General features: G+C 38.9%; 1 protein-coding gene across 3 annotated transcripts in view; it reads right to left on the reverse strand.

Moving 5' to 3' along the window:
- Positions 1–9,421: 9,421 nt before the first annotated feature.
- The window catches only part of SRPX (sushi repeat containing protein X-linked), a 111,763-nt gene continuing 100,120 nt past the window's right edge, over positions 9,422–21,064 (reverse strand). For all 3 annotated transcript variants that reach the window (XM_045471729.1, XM_045471731.1, XM_045471730.1), the window contains one exon: positions 9,422–9,971. In XM_045471729.1, coding sequence (XP_045327685.1) covers positions 9,788–9,971 — 184 coding nt within the window. In that variant the 3' untranslated portion in view covers positions 9,422–9,787. The remainder of the gene's footprint in view (positions 9,972–21,064) is intronic.

Here is a 21,064-nt window from a genome sequence, read left to right on the forward strand (position 1 = left end):
TAGCTTAAGGGAATGCTTACCATACAAGCTGGCCTCATTTTTGTTCTTGCAGACAGTTAAATTACTAGTTCATCATCCTGATCTCGTGGAAGTTTGATTTTAGGATTTGTTGAGCAGGTCTATTTTGGTTTATCTTAGTCCAGAGACTTAGTCTTTACTTCTGGGTTTTCCATGGAAGCCTAAGCTGTTCAGTGAGCCCCTTTGACTTGACTTGATCTCAGGCACTGATCAGCTCCCGAGATATCTGTTCAGCTCTTTTACCTTCAACTTTTGTTTTCCCACCTGGACCCTTTGGAACTTTATTCTGCACAACTCAGGGGTCAGTTAAAAATTTGAGATAATATTATCTGCAGATTCAGAGCCTCCTTCACTGTGGCTTTCTCCTCTCTCGTGTTTCTTCAATTTCCAGCCTCTCTAGCAATCCTATCTCTGTCCTCCAAATTCTCAACTCAGTAAGACTATAGCCTTCTGCTTGAGCTCCGTGTTCAGTTCATCAAGCAAATGGAAGAGGCTTCAGAGGAAACGCCAATGAAATTTGGAGCTCATTCAATGTGTTTCCTTCTTTCAGAGTCATATCTTCTCCAATTTTTACCTGCTTTTGGTTGAGTTGCAGTGAATTCAAACAACCTTTTTTTTTTTTTCTATGTTTTTCCGGAGTTATAGTTATATGAGCTACACTCCTGTTAACGGACGTGGAATTCCTGTCTCTTCCCATCTTTGAACCAAGATCCTCCTCCTCAACCATGTCCTCCTCTGTGGGGAGAAAACTGAGTCAGTAGCAGGTCATTGAGAATATGTTCTCCTCCACCTATGCGGTGTTGCATAAACTTTTCTTTCCCCACAATCCACACAGTGAGTCTGATTTAACATCCTCTTATCTGGGTGGTTCCGATGTTGGGCCAAGGACCATCGTGAGACACTCATTTTCTCATAGTCTACCCCTTCAGTCTTGGTGGATGGTCATATATCCAATATCTTGAACTCACCCTTGCATTTTGTGATCAATTCACATCATGACATATGCTGTTTTAAAGCATACTTTCTGGTTTTGGACCATTTTATGTCATTGTAGACTTATGGTTCTAGTTGACATTAATCACGATCATATTTTTGGTGCTCAAGTTGTCAGCACTCAGGCTTTAACCTACATCCCCATCAAGGTAGAGTTTTTCTAATACCCTATGATGCTTCCTTTGTGCTCCTTTTCAATTTATTTCCTGACAGATGAAACCACTTTTGTGTTGGTTTCTGTCACTACAGAAAGTTTTGCCTGTTAAAAAATTTCACGCAAAGGGAATCGTACAGTATGTACTTTGGCAGTTTTTAAATTTTTTTAATGTTTATTTATTTTTGAGAGAGACAGAGACAGAGTGTGAGTGGGGGAGGGGCAGAGAGAGAGGGAAACACAGAATCTGAAGCAGGCTTCAGCCTCCGAGCTGTCAGCACAGAGCCCGATGTGGGGCTTGAACTCACGAACCGTGAGATCATGACCTGAGCCGAAGTCAGACGCTTAACTGAAACCACCCAGGCACCCCGTACTTTGGCAGTTTTTAATATTTTGAATATGTCATTCAACTCTCTCCTGGAATATAGAGTTTCTCCTGAAAAATCTGCTGATAGCTTAATGAGGGTTCCTTTGTAGGTTTTATGGTCTTCTTTCACCTGGCTGCCTTTAAAATTCTTTATCATTGACTTTGGTAATTTTATTAAAATGTGTCTTAGAGAATGTCTTTTTGCATTGAGATAAAAAGGTGTTTAATTCACTTTGTGGACTTGTAGATCAAGTTCTTTCCCCATATTTGGGAAGTTCTCAGCTGTTATTTCTTTAAATAAGCTCTGTGCTCACTTGTCTCTCTCTTCCTCCAATATACCCATTAATCTTGTGTTTGCTCTTCTAATGTAGGAGTCTGAGAGTACTCATTGAGTTTCTTCACTTTAAAAAAACCTTAATTCTCTCTTCTCTTCTACATGAATCATTTCTAAATCACTGTCTTCCACCTTGCTTAGTCTCTCTTCCGTCTGATCTCTCTTTCCAATGCTTTCTACCGCATTCTCCACCTGATTTATTGAGTCCTTCAGCCCGAGAATTTGCTTCTTTTTCAGAATTTCAATCTCTTTGGTGAAATAGTCCTTCTATTCATTAATTTAATTCCTGAGTTTACTGAATTGCCTTTTTGAGTTTTCTTGTAGCACATTGAATTTCTTCATAACAGCTAGTTTTAATTTTCTTAAGTTAGATCACAGTAATTCCACGTCTTTGGGTTTGATTGCTAGAGAATTTATATTTTTCTGTTTGCGATGTTATATTACCATGATTTTTCATAGCGTCTGATGAAATGTGCACCTGCTGCCATATGTGCCGTGGAAAACACCTTTCTTATTTTTGTGAGGTTTTGTTTACTTTGACCCTATTTTAAAAAATTTATTACTTAAGTATAATTGACAATGTTATATTACTTTCAGGGATACAACATATTGATTTGATAATTCTATACATTACTCAGTGCTCAGCACCTGTCACTATAGTGCTATTACAATATTACTAATTTCCCTATGCAGTACTTTTTATGTCTGTGACTTACTTTATAACTAGAAGTTTACACCTCTTAATTCCCTTCATCTATTTCACCCATCCTCCCTAGTACCTCCCTTCTAGAAATCACCAGTTATTTTCTCTGTATTTAAGAATCTTAGTCTTTTTCATTTATTTGTGCATTTGTTATTTTTGGTTTCCACATATGAGTGAGATCGTACAGTATTTATCATTCCATGTGTAAGTTGTTTAACTTAGCATAATACCCTCTAGGTCCACGTGTCACACGTGTGTGCATACATGTGTGTATCACATCTTCTTTTTCCATTCATCTATTGACAGGCATTTGGGTTGCTTCCATATCTTGGTTATTATAAATAATGCTGCAATAAACATAGGGGTGCATACACCTTTTCAATTTACTGTTTTCATTTTCTTTGGGTAAATACTCAGGGGAATTACTGGATTTTATGGTAGTTCTATTTTTAACTTTTTGAGGAACTTCCATACTGTTTTCCACAGTGGTTGCACCATTTTACCTTGTACCCAACAGTACACGAGTGATCCCTTTTCTCCACATCCTTACCCACGCTTGTTATTTCTTGTCTTTTTGATTTTAGCCATTCTGACTGTATGAAGTAATATTTCACTGTGGTTGTGATTTGCATTTCCCTGATAGTGATGTTGAGCATCTTTTTATGTGTCTGTTGGTCATCTGTATGTCTCCTTGGGAAAAATATCTGTTCAGGTTCTCTGCCCATTGATTAATCAGATTATTTGTGGATTTTTTGGTGTTGAGTTCTATAAGCTCTTATTGTATTTTGACTATTAACCACTTACCAGATATATAATTTGCAAATACCTTCTCCCATTCACTAGGTTGTCTTTTTGTTTTGGTCTCCTTCATGTGCAAAAGCTTTTTCTTTTGGTGCAGTCCCAATAGTTTATATTTGCTTTTGTTCCCCTTGCCTCTGGAGACCTATCTAGAAAAATTTTGCTAAGGCTGATTGATGTTCAAGAGATTATTGCCTATGTTTATTTTTAGGAGAATTATGGTTTCAGGTCTTTAATTCAATATCTTGGTTATTGTATTGGTTTTTTATTCAATATCTTGGTTTTTTTATTCCTGTGTACAGTGTTAAGAAAGTGGTCCATTTTCACTTTTGCATGTAGCTATTCAGTTTTCCCACTGGATAGCTACACTGGATAGTTTTCCTACACTATAGCTACACAGATAGCTATACTATCCAGTTTTCCCACTGGATAGCCATTTATTCAACTCTTTTTCCCTTTGCATATTCTTGCTTCCTTTGTTAAAGTTTAATTGACCATATAATTGTGGGTTTATTTCTTGTCTTTCTATCCTGTTCCATTGATCTATGTGTCTGTTTTTGTGCCAGTACTATACTGTTTTGATTAATTCAGCTTTGTATTATATCTTGAAATCTGGGATTGTGATACCTTTCAATCCCTGTTTTGTTTTTTCTTTCTCAAAATTACTTTGGCCATCCAAGGTCTTTTGAGGTTCCACACAAATTTTAGGATTGTTTGTTCTAGTTCTGTAAAAAAATGTTATTGGTATTTTGAAAGGGAATGCAATGAATCTGTAGATTGCTTTGGTTAGTATGAACAATTTACCAGTATTCTTCCAATCCATGAGCATGCTATGTCTTTACATTTCTTTGTGTCATCTTCACTTTCTTTCATCAATGTGTTATAGTTCTCTGATTGTAGGTCTTTCCCCTCCTTGGTTAAGTTTATCTCTAGGTATTTTGTTCTTTTTGGTATAATTGTAAATGGAATTATTTTCTTAATTTCTCTTCCTGTTACTTTGTTATTAGTGTATAGAAATGCAACAGATGTCTCTTAGTTGTCTATCCTGAAACTTTACCGCATTCATTTGTTCTAATAGCTTTTTGGTGGAGTCTTTAGGATTTTTGTATATAGTATCATGTCATTTGCTAATAGCGATGGTTTTACTCCTTCGTACCAATTTGGGTGCCTTTTATTTCTTTTTCTAGTCTGATTGCTTTGGCAAGGATTCCCAGTACTGTGTTGAATAAAAGTGATGAGAGTGGACATCCTTATCATGTTCCTGATCTTATAGGAAAAGCTGTTTTTTCACCATTGAATATGATGTTAGCTGTGGGATTTTCATCAATGGCCCTTATCATATTGAGGTATGCTACTTCTAAACCTACTTTGTGGAGAGTTTTTATCGTGAGCAGATGTTATATTTTGTCAAATGCTTTTTCTACATCTTTTGAAATAATAACATGGTTTTTATCTTTCCTCTTGTTAATGTGATGTGATATACCACCTTAATTGGTTTTTGAATATTGAACCATCCTTCTATCCCTGGAAAAAATCCCACTTGATGGTGAATGATCCTTTTAATGTATCATTCAATTTGGTTTGCTAATATTTTGTTGAAGATTTTCACATCTATGTTATTAGCCTGTAGTTTTCTTTTTTTGTAGTATCTTTGTCTGGTTTTGTTATCAGGGTAATGCTGACCTTATAGAATGAGTTTGGAAGTTTTCCTCCTTCTGTTTTTCAGAATAGTTTGAGAAGAATAAGTATTAGCTCTTTTAAAAATATTGTATAGAATTCACCTGTGAGCCATTGGGAGTTTTCTGATTATCAATTCAATTTCATTATAGCAATTGGTCTGTTCAAATTTTCTGTTTCTTCTTGAGTCACGTTCTGGAAGATTGTGTTTCTAGGAATTTATCCATTTCTTCTAGGTTGTCCAATTTGTTAGCATATAAGTTTTCATAATGTTCTCTTATGATTCTATTTCTGTGGTATTATTTCTCCTCCTTTATTTCTCACTTTGAGTCCTCTCTTTTTCTGATGAGTTCAGCTAAAAATTTATCAATTTTATTTATCTTTTCAACAAACCAACTCTTGGTTTCATTGATCTTGTTGGGTATTTTTAGTGTCTATTTTATTCATTTTCCCCTCTAATCTTTATTATTTCCTTTCTTGTACTGGCTTTGTGTGTTCTTTTTCTACTTCCTTTAGGTGTAAGATTAGTTAGGTTTTTTTGCTTGTTTGTTTCTTTGAAATATTGTTTCTTGAGGTAGGCCTGTATCACTATACATGTTCCTCTTAGAAATGCTTTTACTATGTCTTAAAGATTTTGGACTGTTATATCTTAATTTTTATTTGTCTCCATGTATTTTTTTATTTTCTCTCTTATTTATTTGTTGAGCCATCATTTATTTAGTAGTATGTTGTTTGTTGGCCTCCATGTGTTTGTGCTTTTTTCTAGTTTTTTAAGTTGCAATTGATTTCTAGTTTCATATCATTGTGGTCAGAAAAAGTGCTTGAGATAATTTCAATATTCTTAAATTTATTTAGACTTCTTTTGTGGCCAAACATGTAATCTATCCTGGAGAATGTTCCATGTGCACCCGAAAATAATGTGTATTCTTCTCTTTTTAGGTAGAATGTTCTATATGTAGCTGTTAAGTCCACCCGGCCTAATGTGTCATTCAGAGACAATTTCCCTGTTGACTTTCTGTCTGAATGATCTATTCATTGATGTAAAAGTCCCCTACTATTATTGTATTACTTTCAATTTCTCCCTTTATGTCTATTAATATTTGCTTTATGCATAGAAGTCCTATGTTCAGTATATAGATATTTACAATTATTGTATCCTTTTATTTGATTGATCCCCTTTTCATCATGTATTGCCCTTCTTTGTCCTTTACTATAGTCTGTTTTAAAGTCTTTTTTGTGTGATATAAATATCACTTGCCTTTTTCCATCCCTTCACTTTCATCTGTATGTGTCTTTTGGTCTGATGTAACTCTCCTGTAGGCAGCAGCATATAGATGGGCTTGGTTTCTTTTATTTATTCAGTCACCCTATATATCTTTTGACTGGAGCGTTTAATCCATCTATATTTGAAGTAATTATTGGTAAGTGTGTACTTAGTGCCATTTTTTAAGTTGCTCCCTGGTTGTTTTTGTAGCTATTTTCTGTTCCTTTCTTCTTTGGCTTTCTTCCCTTGCAATTTGATGGCTTTCTTTAGCACTATGCTTAGATTTTATTTTTTTGTGTGTATTTTACTATAGGTTTTTGATTTATGGTTACCATTGGGTTCATATGTAACATCCTACATGTATAGTAGTCTTTATTAAGTCGATGGTCACTTAAGTTTGAACACATTTTAAAATAGTAAATTTTTACTTCTCCCTCCATTATTTTTGCATATGTATGATATATATATCATATATATAATATTTTACAGTTTTTTATTTTGTGTATCCCTGGACTAATATTTATAGATATAATTGATTTTGCCATTTTGTGTTTTAACGTCCATATTGCCTATTTATAAGTTATTAATCTATAGTATGTTGGGTGTAGGTTTTTTTTCCTTTCATCACATTAAAGATATCATGCTATTCCCTTCTGGCCTGCAAAGTTTCTGCTGAAAAATCATCTAATACACTTATGTGATTTCTCTTGTATGTAATTGTCTTTTCTCTTGCTACTTTTAAAATTCAATCTTTATCATTATTTTTTGCCATTTTAATTATGATTAAAAGACCAACTTGGATTCATCTTCTTAGGAACTAGAGAGTCCTGGACTGAATGCTTCCTGGACCTGAATGTCTGTTTCCTTCCTCAGATTGGGCAAGTTTTCAGCTATTATTTCTTCAAATAAATTTTCTGACTCCTCTCTCTCTTTTCCTTCTAAGACCCCCTATAATACAAATGTTATGACATTTGATAATGTCAGAGTTCCCTTCACCTACTTTTATTACTCTTTTTTCATTTTCAGCTTGGTTGCTATTATCATCTTCCAGATTGCTGATCCATTTCTTTTCATTCTATCATCTGCTGTTGATTCCCTCTAGTCTATTTTCATTTCATTTATTGACTTCTTCAGCTCTGTTTTTCTATTTCTTTGTTGAAGTTCTCAGTGAGCACCTCCACTCTTTCTCAAGTCCAATGAGCATCTTTATGACCATTACTTTGAATCTGCTATTAGACATATTATCTCTGTTTCACGTAGTTCTTTTACTTTGATTTTGTCTTGTTTTGTTTGGGACATATTCCTATGTCTCCGTGTTTTGTCTAATTCTGTGTTTCTGTGTTTTTGGTCTTAAAATTAGTGATCTTGTGTAAAAAAGGTCCTGTGGTCCCTTCTAGCACAATCCCACCTGAATGCCAGATTCAGACATTTTAGGGGTGTCCCGTGTCAGCTGTGTGCACCTTCCTGTTGTGGCTGAGCCATGGTTGCCTCCAGGTAAGCTGTCTGCAATAACCTGCTTGGCCTGCTGTGAATGCATTAGGTAGGTTTGCTCCCTGTGCTATTGACATGTCTGGCTGCAGTCACCACAGCCTCCTTAATAGGCCAGGCCGGTAATCAGCCCAGCTGTCTGCAATTAGCCTTTCTGGCACAGCTGCAGGTGCATCAAGGAGCGGAGCTTATTCCACAAACAGTGAAAAGATCTGGTTGCTGGAACTGTGAGTGTTCTGGTGTGGCAGCAGGAATCACATTGGAGTGGTGCCAGTCGTGGCCAGGGCTGCCTGCCAAGTGAGGCAGGGCAGGAGTCACTTTGGAGGCAGGCACACTGAGTAGAGTGGTTGCCCAGGAGATGGCCAGATGGATGGAGAGCGTTACAACTGGTTCCCATAGGCATTTGGCTATCTAGCCTGGGGAAGAGCAAGAAAAATGGTGCCCACCAGCACTTTTGTTCCTGGAGGAATCTCTTGCAGATCTCTACTCCTATGAAACTTGTTCTAAGATTAGTGGATAAATCTCCTTCGTGTACACCCCAGGCACTTATCAAACTGTTGGTTCTGTGCTATGTCTTGGGCTGTTTTTTTAGTATGTTGGCTTTTTAAGGGCAGGAACTCGGTTTCCTATCACTCTTGGACTGTCCCAGCGTTAAGCCCTAACAGTTTTCATAACCAGACATTATGGGCACTAGTCTTCCCAGTACAGGTTCCCAGTACCAGGGGTGCCTGGTGTGGGGTCTAATTGTCTTGCTCCTCCACGTTTGTGATGTCCCTCTTGTTTGCAGTTAGTTGTGCCACAGGTTTGGTTCCTAACCACATCTCTACTCCTCTTACCCTTTTTGATATTGTCTAAGACTAACTGTAAAGATCTGTGCCAGTCTTCAAGTGATTTTCGGAGTTAGTTATATACATGTAGTTGATGCCTCACTGTGCCCATGGGATGAGGTGAGCTCAGGATCCATCTACTCCATCTTATGAACGTCTGTTTACTTTGATTCTAATTGTTCAACTGGTTAGTAGTTAGGAGGCTTCCCCCCCCCCCCACCCAGAAAGTAGTGCTACAGCAAAAGTTTTTGGTTTCTCCTGGGGGAGCTGACTTGCTGCTGAGGTGGTGAGTGCATGTATAAAAAAAAGCTGTCGGGAATAAAAGGTGGTGGCAGAGTTGGGGAGGTGGGGGAAACGTGTTTAGCTTTTGTGGCTTTGGGTGTGGCCACGGACTAGTAGGGCTATCTTCGAGTGGAGGGTCCCAGAACATGGACTTCCCTCAATAGGGTGATGACCCAATAGGGTGCAGATCCACTTGACCTTTGACTGATACAATGGTCCACTGGGGAAAAACAAAAGGGCAGAATTGGTGCTTCCTCTGGTTTTAGCCTCCTGTTTATGTCATCACAGCTAGTGATTAAGGGCTTAACTCTTTAATTTTTGGCTTGTTGCTTCAATCAGCTATGCTATCACCTTAAAGCACAGTTCTCCCAGCTCAGCTGAACCCCTCCTGACAAAAGTAATGACGGTTTTCAGTTTTCCCTTCCTGAAGCACCACTAAGAAGCCCAGCCCTCAAACCCCTGACCACATTGAGTAAGTATGGCTTGTGCTTGAAATACAAAATGAGTTTTAATAAATTTGCTCCAAAATATTTTATTCATATAAGTTTTATATAAAAAAAAACAAAATAGAAGTAAGTTATGTGTTACACTGAATAACACATTGAAAGCATGTGTATGGTTGTGGTTTCTAATTTCTCTATAAAATCAACCAGCCATGATGGAATAAAGAGAAAGAGTAAATATCATATTCATAATTTTTTGGTACACTTCCAAGTACAAAAAGCATCATGGTAATTTTTAAGTGCAAAGAAAGCTCATATTAAAATAGACTTTAAAAATTACAAATAAAAATCTGTACATCAAGGATACTTTTAAGGCCTTTCCGTGTGCATGGCACTCTGTTGGACGACAAGAGGAACTGCGAAGAGAAGAGCCATGGCATCAGGTGTTGCAGGTCTGGCCCATTTCAGCCTGCAGGACCATCTCCTCTTTTCTCAAGGGGAAAGTATCAATCAGGTTGAAGAGGGCCACAGGCATCACCAGGGAGACATAGCGCTCCTTGTCCATGCCATGCTTATCCACTAGCACCATACTGAAGGAATAGAGTGGGATTCGCAGCAACAACCTACGGCAAAGAGAAGATTGTCAAACGTGGTTCTCAAGGGTCCTGTTGGACCAGCCAGTGCCCTATAGTGACACGGTATGCAGCATAAAGGCTTAATACCAAGAAGGACTTACCCATCTAAAGACTCTTGCTACTCAAAAGATGGTGCTTGGACTGACAGCCATCACATGGGACGTTGTTAGAAATGGAGAATCCCATGCTCCACCCCAACCCTACTGAATTAGAATCTGCATTATTAGCAAGATGCCTAGATGACTGGTATGCACACGTAAGGTTGGGTAGCACTACTTTAAATTTTTTAATGTTTACTTTTGAGAGAGAGAGTGTGTGAGGGAGAGGCAGAGAGAGAGGGAGACACAGAATCTGAAACAGGTTACAGGTTCTGAGCTGTCAGTATAGAGCCTGACGTGGGGCTCAAACCCATGACCTGCGAGATCATGACCTGAGCCAAAGTCGGACGCTTAACCACCTGAGCCACCCAGGCACCTCAGATAGCATTACTTTATGGTGGTCAGGAAGATACTAGGCCTGCATTGGTGCTCTATGCCAATAGCTGCTACAAGGTATGTCCAACAATGCTAACATTTCTTTTGCCTTAAATTGGAGTCAACTGAAATTTACAGACTAGGATTGCATAACCACGTACATACTAGAACTAGGTCAATGGTTAATAGGAGTGATTTGACCTTTTAGGGAATATTTGGCTATGTATGAACACATTTTTTGTTGTCACAGTGGAGTGGTGCTTGTGGCTTCTAGTGAGTAGAGGCCAGGGATGCTGCTTAATATACTACAACCCACAGGAAAGTATCTTCCGACAAAGAATTATCCGGTTCCAACGATCAACAGTACTGAGGTTGAGAAACCCTGGACTGGGTGAAGCTGACTGAAATAAGTTTCTAAACACTAGTTCTGGCCCATTCTGGCTTATTCAGTAGCCAGCTCAGGACTGCAGTTAGAGGAGATTAAATGTGGTCTATACCCCAGGTATATTAATTTGGTTAACTATACTTTCTTTGTACCTCAAAGTCTGATGTTTTTTTTTCTACTCTACCACACTAGAATTTATACTGGGTAAGTTATTTTTATATCAACAGAAACATGTTTAGATGAAAGAAGTCAGAGAAAGCAAACAAGCTGGTAAACTGAGCCCACTGATAAAATTGAGAAGAGACTGGGTGGGCTTATTTTATTTTTTAATTTAGTTATCTAGAGATTATGTGTAAGGTAGAATACACACTGCCATCTGTATGTAAAGTGAAATATTTTTCCTCACACAAAAGGATCAAGGGAAAAATAGTCACTACTCAAAATCCAAACTGATTATGCTTTCTTCTGCCTTTTAAGAGGGAGTTTCAGGGAAGATGAGGACAATTTATATTTTATCTCAGTGGGAAGCTAAACTGCTAATCCACTGCTAGTGACTAGAAATAAAAGACATTAAAATATCTCCATCAGGTCTCCTGAGGTAGTAAGATGACTGACAAATGCATTAATGAGTGTTTGTAGACCATGAAGTGAATCAAAATGGAGAGAGAAACTGCTGTGCATCTTCAAAAGATGAATATTTAGTGTTTTTCTGGGGGAGGGGAGAGGGATTACCTATGGCAGAGGGGTCCCAGAAAACAAGAGTAGAAAAGAAAATAGGTTTGGAGGGAGAAAAAGGCCAAGCAATGTTGTAGCTGCAACCAGTGGGAAAGGGCAACCAATGAGAAATTGGAACATTTGATGTTATAGTGCTGAGGCTAGGATGGAAATCTCCCATGATGCCACCATCTGCGACCACACACATTCCTCACGTGAGCCTTGTGCCTTGATAGAGCATAAAGGAAAAGAAAAAACTACCATGGGAAGAAATGAGTGTTCAGATCAGCAGGCTATCAACAGTCACTAGAACGTGTCCCACCATGGCCAAGAGACCACAGAAATCTTGGAGATGGATGTCGGGACACCCCACAGGTTGAGGGGTGGTGCCAGCACTGTGTTGGAGTTACATGAATGCCTGTCATCAGATTGGAATGAGCTCTTCCTGAAGAATACTGTAGAAAACTCTTTAGACTCAAAAAAATAATGTGGGATGTTCCAGTTCAAGATGGCAGTGGAAGAAGACTCTGAACCCACCTCTTCCCATGGACACAACAAATTTACAACTTCGTTTGGAACAATTTCCTCTGGGGGAAAAAAACCCGAAACCAAGCAGTGCAACTCAGCATTTCAGGAAATGAGAACAAAGCCACATCCAAGTGGGTAAGTAAAAGCTGAGACACACTCTCACCAAAAAATTCACACACCTAGCAGTGACCCCAAATCAGGAGGGAACTGAAAACCTGGAACTTCTCCTTGAGGATCAAAGTGTTCCCACCCCACTTGGGGAACCCTATCTTTTGAGACCTGCACCTGAGAGAGTCCCCTAAATGTCTAGTTTTGAAAACCAACAGGGCTGAAACCCCTGAGACCTGTAGGTCTGTGGTAAATTGAGAAATGGTTTTTATAGGACTCATGTGCAAACTCACCCCACGGTGCAGCCCAAAAGCAGCCATCTGAAAAGCACCCAGACATCAGGTGGAAGAGGCTCCTTGAGAGAGACAGCACGCATGCACGCACATATGAGCAGGGGAGGGGCAGAGAGGGGAGAGAGAGAATCCCAAGCACGCTCTGTGCTGCCAGCACACAGCCCGACACAGGGCTCAATCTCACAAACTGCAAGATCATGACCTGAACCGAGATCAGGAGTCGGACACTTAACCAACTTAGCCACCAGGTGCTCCTCCTTTGATAATTTTTAAGTGTGTGACTGAGGGGCAGGGGCCTGAGGGATACTCTCCAGGGACAGAGGCTGGTGGGTACCATTTGCACACTATACCTCTGTGTTGCTAAAGCCAGTGGCAGTCATCTCTTTTTCATTTTTGGCCCGTGGGCTACTACTTCACACTCTTGCCAGCGGGCGCCATCTTTGTGTTATCCTGCCTTCTATAACTGGTGGGCATGGTCACTCTCTCCACCTTTCTCTCTCCCTCTGTCCCTCTCCATCCATTTCTTTCTCCCTGGCTTGCACACTCAAGCTCTCTCACTCCCAATCTGTTCCTGATGCTGTCCCTCCCCTCCAGCTCTATCCACCTTTTGCTCCCCAGCTCTCACACACAGTGTCTCTGTCATACTCATCCTCTCTCCATCTGTCCTTTGTGCACTCTCGTTTTCCATTTTTCTCTCCCTTTCCCTCTCCTCTGTGTGTGTGCCCATCTCTTGCTTTGTCTCTCTGGGTGTGTCTGTTTCTCCTTTTCTCCAACCCCTCTCTCTCTTTGCCACCCTTTCTCTATGTGGGTGGGTCTTTCTACCTCTGTATCTCTCTCTCTCTCCCTTTGTGCGTCTCAGTCTTCCTCTGTCCCAGCTTCCCCTTCTCTCCCGTCTCTTCTTCCCTCTACCTCTCTCTACATCCCTCTTACTCCCATCTCTGTTCTTGTCTCTCTCTGTCCATCTTGGTCTGTGTCTCCCTCTACCCTCTCTCTGCCAATGTCTCTCTTTCTGCATCTCTCTCTGTATTTGTGTGTCACCTAGTCTGTCTGTTTTTTTTCCTTTGCTCATTTCTCCTCTCTCTACTCCCACCTCCCTCTCTCCATTTCCTCTTTCCCTCTAACCATCTCCTCATTACTCTCTGTCTCTCCCTCTATGTGTGTGTCTCCTTTGCTCTGTCCCCCTCCATCTCCGTTTGTCTTTTTATCCCTTTTTCAGTGAGTACCATCTTTTACACTCCCCCTCTGCTTCACTCAAGCTGGAGGACACGATCTTCACACTTTCCGTCTGCCTCCCTACAGCTCACTAGTATGTTAAAGAAAGGAGCTTATACCTTTTCTGGCTCCCTAATACTTGCTGCTGCTGCTGCTGGGACACTTCTCTACATCATCTGGCTCTTCGGCCAGTGTTGCTTACACCTGTATAGGACAGCAACCACCATCAAGAGACAGCAAGAAGATCAGACCCAGGAGTTCAATCTTCCTGTGAAAGAGGCCTCTTAGCTTATCATCATAGCTACAGCATGAGGGAAAGGCTTCTAATTAAATACACATCTACGGACTGACTGTAAACCTTTCAGAAACCTTGGAGGGGAGACGCTATTTTTGTACTCTCCCTCTGCTGCTCTCCAGAGTGCTAGCATCTATTGCAGGGGAGCTCATATATGTCTGGTGCCCCTGTTTTTATATCTAGTACCATGGTTTTCACAGATGCCACCCAAAGGATACCACTTGATCACCTGGCTCAGTGGCCAAAAGGACTTGCACTCCTGGGTGCCACAAGACTAACAATCAAGAAGGCAGTTCTTGGCAGTCTATCACCTCTGGGGCACTGTGCAGACAGATTACAACAGACCCCATCTTTCTATGAAAAATCCCCACTTGCTTATCCTGGAGCGTCATCCTAAGGGGCAGGCTTTAGATTTAGAACACATCTAGGAACCTCCAAAGGGGCTCTCAGGAAACATACACCAAGGGATGCCATCTTTGTGCTCTTCCTTTGTCTCACTACAGCTCACCAGTATGTCCCAGAGAAGAGCTTATACAGTGCCTGAGGCCCCAATTTTCGTGGCTGATGCCCAGAGAACACCTCCCAATCACCTACTGGTGGCCAGTGGAGCTAACACTTTACAGTCCCACAGCACTATCTATCTATCCATCCATCCACCCATCTATCATTTGCATACTTAACAGCTGCTGATTGAAAGTCTGGCTTCCAATGAGCCTGAATGTAAGTGCTGAGATTCTCATCTTTCATACACTGACACATATTGACACACTCTCAAATATTGGAAATGATTGAAAATAAAATGGCCTGCTTAGAGAATCAGAAAGGTTTGAGAGACAACCAAAAGCTAGGGCATGGGTGACCAATAAGGATCATCTCCTACATGAGACCACTCTTTCAACATTGAGAAAGGTGGATGTTTCATCTAACGCAACAGAATATGTTCCGAACAAAATAGTAAGATCAAACCTCAGAAAATAAACAATGAAATGGAGAAAAGTAATTTATCCGATAAAGAGTTCAATGTAATGATCATAAAAATGTTTACCAAACTCGGAAAAAGAAAGGTTTAGTATCGTGAGAATTTCAAAAAGGTTAAAAAAAATATAAGAAAGTACCAAACAGAAGTCACAGAGCTGAAGAATTCAATAACTGAATTGAAAGATACTTAAGATACTTAAGAGGACTTCGACAACAAACTAGATGAAGCAGAAGATATAATAATCAGTGAACTCAAAGACAGGGAAGAAGAATTTACCCATTCAGAAAATCAAAAGGAAAAAAGAATTTTAAACAATGAAGATAGCTTAAAGGACATATGGAAAAATATCAAGCAGACTTTCATATATAACATGGTCCCATTATTCACATGCAAGGGGTCCCAGAAGGAGAAGAGAGAGGGAGAGACTGAAAACTTCTCCAACATGAGGAATAAATAGACATCCAGATCAAGGAGAATTCTAAATAAGAAACCAGAGACCTATACCAAAACACATTATAATGAAATGCCAAAGACAAGGAGACGACCCTAAAAGCAGCAAGAGAAAAGCTTGTTACATACATGGAAACCCCCATAAGACTATCAGCATGTATTTGCAGAAGAAACTTTGCAAGCCAAAGGGAGGGGCATGATACATTCCAAGTGTTGAAAGAAAAAAGCTTCCCAACAAGAATACTCTGTTCAACAAAATTATTCAGAAGTGAGGGAGATAGTTTTCCAGACAAGAGTTCATCACCACTAAAACAGCCTTACAAGAAATGGTAAAGGGACTTTATGCCGAAAAGAATGGGCACGAGTTACTAACAAGACCACATATGAAAGTATACATTTCATCGGTAGAGGGAAATATATAGCAAAGGTAGTGGATTCATCACATAAAGTTAGTATAAAGGTTAAAATACAAAAGTTGTAAAAATAACTACAATAGGTTAAGGGATACACAAGACAAAAAAGATAGAGTTGTGACATCAAAAACATAAAATGTATCCTTTGGGTAAATGCCTAGTAGTGCATGTGCTGGATCACAGGGTAGTTCGAGTTTTAACTTTTTGAGGAACCTCCATCCTGTTTTCCACAGTGGTGGCACCAGTTTGCATCCCCATCAACAGTGCATGAGGGCTCCCCTCTCTCCACATCCTCACCAACTCATGTTGTTTCTTGTGTTGATTTCAGCCACTCTGACAGGGGTGAGGGTGGTATCTCATTGTAGTTTTCATTTGTACTTCCCTGATGACCAGTTATGTTGAGCATCTTTTCATGTGTCTGTTGGCCATCTATATGTCTTTTTGGAAAAATGTTCGTGTCTTCTGACCATTTTAAAATTCGACGATTTGTTTTTTGGGTGTTGAGTTGTATAAGTTGTTTATATATTTTGGATACTAACACTGTATCAGATATGTCATTTGCAAATATCTTCTCCCCTTCCATAGGTTGCCTTTCAGTTTTGTTGATTGTTTCCTTTGCTGTGCAGAAGTCTTTTATTTGAATGAAGTCCCAATAGTTTATTTTTGTTTTTGTTTCCCTTGCCTCAGGAGACCTATGTGGAAGGCAGTTTCTATGGCTGATGTCAGAGGTTACTGCCCGTGTTCTCTAGTATGGTTATGGTTTCATGTCTCTCATTTAAGTCTTTAATTCATTTTGGGCTTATTTTTGTGTATGGTGTAAGAAAGTGGTCCAGTTTTATTCTTTTGCATGTTGCTGTCCAGTTTTCCCAACACCATTTGTTGAAGAGACTTTTTCCCACTGGATATTCCTTCCTGCTTTGTCCATGATTAATTGACCATAGAGTTGTGGGTTCCTTTCTGTTCCATTGTTCTATGTGTCTATATTTGTGCCAGTATGATACTGTTGTTATCACTACAGCTTTGTATTAGATCTTGAAGCCTAGAATTCTGATGTCTCCAGCTTTACTTTTCTTTTTCAAGGTTGCTTTGGCTATTTGTGGTCTTTTGCGGTTCCATACGGATTTTAGGATTGTTTGTTCTAGCTCTGAAAAATGCTGGTGGTATTTTGATAGGGATTGCATGAAACATGTAGATTGTTTGGGTAATATAGACATTTTAACAGTATTCTTCCAGTCCATGAGCATGGAATGTCTTTCCATTTCTTTGTGTCTTCTTCAATTTCTTTCATCAGTGTTTTATAGTTTCAGAGTACAGGCCTTACACCTGCTTTGTTAGCTTTATTCCTAGGTGTCTTATGGCTTTTGGTGCAATTGTAAATGAGTTTTATTAATTTCTCTTTCCGCTGCTTCATTATTGGTGTACAGAAATACAATAGGCTTCTGTACACTGATTTGGTATCCTGTGCCTTTACTGAATTTACCAGTTCTAGCAGTTTTTTGATAAAGTCTTTTGAGCTTTCAATATATAGTATAATGTCATCTGCAAATAGTGGAAGTTTTACTTCTTCCTTATCTATTTGGAGGTCTTTTATTTCTTTCTGTCATATGATGGCTGTGGCTAGGATTTCCAGTACTATGTTGAACAAAAGTGGTGAGAGTGGACATCTTTGTCTCGTTCCTGCTCTTTAAGGAAAAGCTCTGTTTTTCCCTATTAAGGATGATGTTCATTGTGGGGTTTTCACAGATGGCCTTCACGATACTGAGGTATGTTCCTTCTAAACCTATCTTGTTGAGGGTTTTTATCATGAATGGACATCGTACTTTGTCAAATGGTTTTTCTACATCTATTGAAATGATCATATGGTTCTTATCCTTTCTCTTATTGATATGATGTATCACATTGCGAATATTGAACATTCTTTGCAATCCAGGATTAAATCTCACTTGACTGTGGTGAATGATTTTTTAAAATGTATTGTTGGATTTGGTTTACTAGTATTCTGAGGATTTTTGTATCTATATTCATCAGAGATATTGGCCTGTAGTCATCTTTTTTGTGGTGTGTTTATCTGGTTTAGGTATCAGGGTAATGCTGGCCTCATAGAACGAAAGTGGAAGTTTTCCTTCCTTTTCTGTTTTTTTGGAATAGTTTGAGAACAATAGGTATTAACTCTTCTTTAAATGTTTGTGGCTCACTGGGGCACCTAGGTGGCTCTGTCGGTTAAGCGTCTGACTTTGACTCAGGTCATGGTCCCACAGCTCATGGGTTAGGGCCCCGTGTCAGGCTCTGTGCTGACAGCTCAGAGCCTGCTTCAGATTCTGTGTCTCCCTGTCTCTCTGCCCCTCCCCCATTCTCTCTCAAGAATAAACAGGAATGAATGAATGAATGAATGAATGAATGAATGAATGTTTGTAGCTCAGTTGGTTAAGCATCCGACTCTTGGTTGGAGCTCAGGTCATGATCTCATGGTTTGGAAGTTTGAGCCCCACAGTTGGGCTCTGCACTGACACTGTGGAGCTGCTTGGGATTCTCTCTCTGCTCCTCCCCTGCTTGTATTCTCTCTCTCACTCACTCACCCAAAATAAATAAAAATAAAAATAAATGTTTGGTAGAATTCACCTGTGAAGCTATGTGGCCCTGGACTTTTTATTTATTGGGAGTTATTTGATTATGGACTCAACTTCCTTGCTGGTAATCAGTCTGTTCAAGTTTTCTATTTCTTCCTGTTCGTCCAATTTGTTGGCATAGAGTTTTTCATAATATTCTATCATTTGTGATTTTCTTTGAGTCCTTTCCCTTTTTTCCTTAATAAGTCTGGCTAGAGGTTTATCAATTTAATTTTTTTCAAAAAAACCAGCTCCAGGTTTCATTGATGTGTTTAGTTTTTTTTTTTTTTTTAATTTTTTTTCAATGTTTATTTATTTTTGGGACAGAGAGAGACAGAGCATGAATGGGGGAGGGGCAGAGAGAGAGGGAGACACAGAATCGGAAACAGGCTCCAGGCTCCGAGCCATCAGCCCAGAGCCCGACGCGGGGCTCGAACTCACGGACTGCGAGATCGTGACCTGGCTGAAGTCGGATGCTTAACCGACTGCGCCACCCAGGCGCCCCGATGTGTTTAGTTTTTATATCACCTATTTCTGGTCTGATCTTTATTATTTCCTTCCTTCTGCTGGCTTGGGGGTTTTGTTTGTTCTTTTTCTAGCTCCATTAGGTGTAAGGTTATGTTGTTTGAGATTTTTTTGCTTATTGATGTAGGTCTGTATTGCTATACATTTCCCTTTTAGAACTGCTTTTGCTGCATCCCAAAGGTTTTGAACCATTGTGTTTTCATTTGTTTCCATGTATATTTTGTTTCTTTAATTTCCTGGTTGATGCATTCATTGTTTAGTAGTATGTAAATTAAACCTCCATATATTTGTGGTCTTTCCAGAATTTTTTTTTTTTTGTGGCTGATTTCTAGTGGTGACAAAAGATGCATGGTAGGACTACGACCTTTTTGAATTCGTTGACGCTTGTTTTGTGACCTACTATGTGATCTATTCTAGAGAATGTTTCATGTGATGAGTTCCCTATTTTCTTCTTATAATACTTTATGTGTTAGTTTGTTCTCTAGAAAAAAAAATCCATTTATCAACAACAAAATGCCCTGAGATGGAACGAATGAAAATATACTAAAACTTGTAAGAAAAAAATCTGAAATAAACAACCTAACCTTACACCTCACCCAGAAAAAGAACAGGGGAAGCCCTAAATAGACAAAAGGAGATAATGTTCACAGTCAAAATAAATACAAAGGACTAAAAGGACAGGAAAGATGAAAGAAGAGCTTGCTTTTTGACCAAAACCAACAATCTTGATAAACCTTTAGCTAGACTCATCAAGGAAAAGGGGGCTCAAACAGAAATGCAAGAGGAGACAGAAAATCATAGACTGGTATGAACAATTATACACTAACAAATTAGATAATCTGGAAAAATATATAAAACCCTAGAAACACATAACCTTACCAAACTAAATCATGAAGAAATAGAAAATCTGAACACATCAATTTCTCAGTAAGGAGATACTCAGAATCAAAAAACCTCCCACTAAACGTAAGACCATGTCCATATAGCTTCACTGGAGCATTATACCAAACATTCCAAATTTAATAACAATCCTTCTCAAACTGTTCGTAAAAATACACGAGGAGGGAACTCTCCCAAGCTAATTTTATGAGGCCAGAATTTCCTTGATACCAAAACCAGATGAAGACACTACAAGACAGGCCCAATATCCCTAGTAAATAGAGATGAAAAAATCTTCAACAAAACATCAGAGGGCTGAATTCATTAATACATCAAATGGATCATTCACCTATCCAGTAATGTTTATTTGCAGGGATGCAGGGATGGTTCAACCTATGTTAACGTGATTCACCACATTTGCAAAATGGGTGGTAAAAATGATATGCTCATCAAAAGATGCAGAAAAACCATTTGCAAAATTCAATGTCATTTATGATGAAAACTGTCAACAAAGTATGTATAGAGGAAGCATACCTCAATATAATACAGGCCATATATGACAAGCCCACATCTAGCATCATAAATGATGTTGAAAAGCTGAAGGTTTTTCTAATAAGATCAGGAACAAGACAAGGATGCCCACTCTTACCACTATTTTCAACACAGTATTAGAAATCCTACCCACAGAAATCCTACCCACAGAAATTAGGAAAGAAAAATAAAAGGCATCCATTAAAACTGTCACTACTTGCAGAGAACATACTGTATATAGAAATACAAAATCCTAAAGATTCCACCAAAAAAACTGTTAGAATAAGTGAATTAAGTAATGCTACAGGACACAAAATCAAGATACAAACACTAATGATGAAATGTCAGAAAATTAAGAAAACACTTTCACAATTGCATGAAAATGAATAAAATTCCTAGGAATAAATTTGAGGTGAAAAACCAGAACACTGAAATCTATATGACATTGATGAATGAAATTGAAGACACACAAAAATGGAAAGATAGTCCATGCTCATGAATTGGGATATTGTTAAAATGCCCAAGCTACCCAAAGCAATCTACAGATTCAATGCAATCCGTATCAAAATCCCAACTATATAATTATAGAATAAAAAACCTTAAATTTGTATAGAAGCACAAAAGATGCTAAATGGCCAAACCAATTTTGAGAAATAACAAACCAGGAGGTATCATGCTCCTTGATTTCAA

Source organism: Leopardus geoffroyi, chromosome X (assembly GCF_018350155.1).
Source record: "Leopardus geoffroyi isolate Oge1 chromosome X, O.geoffroyi_Oge1_pat1.0, whole genome shotgun sequence".
NCBI classification, from domain to species: Eukaryota; Metazoa; Chordata; class Mammalia; order Carnivora; family Felidae; genus Leopardus; species Leopardus geoffroyi.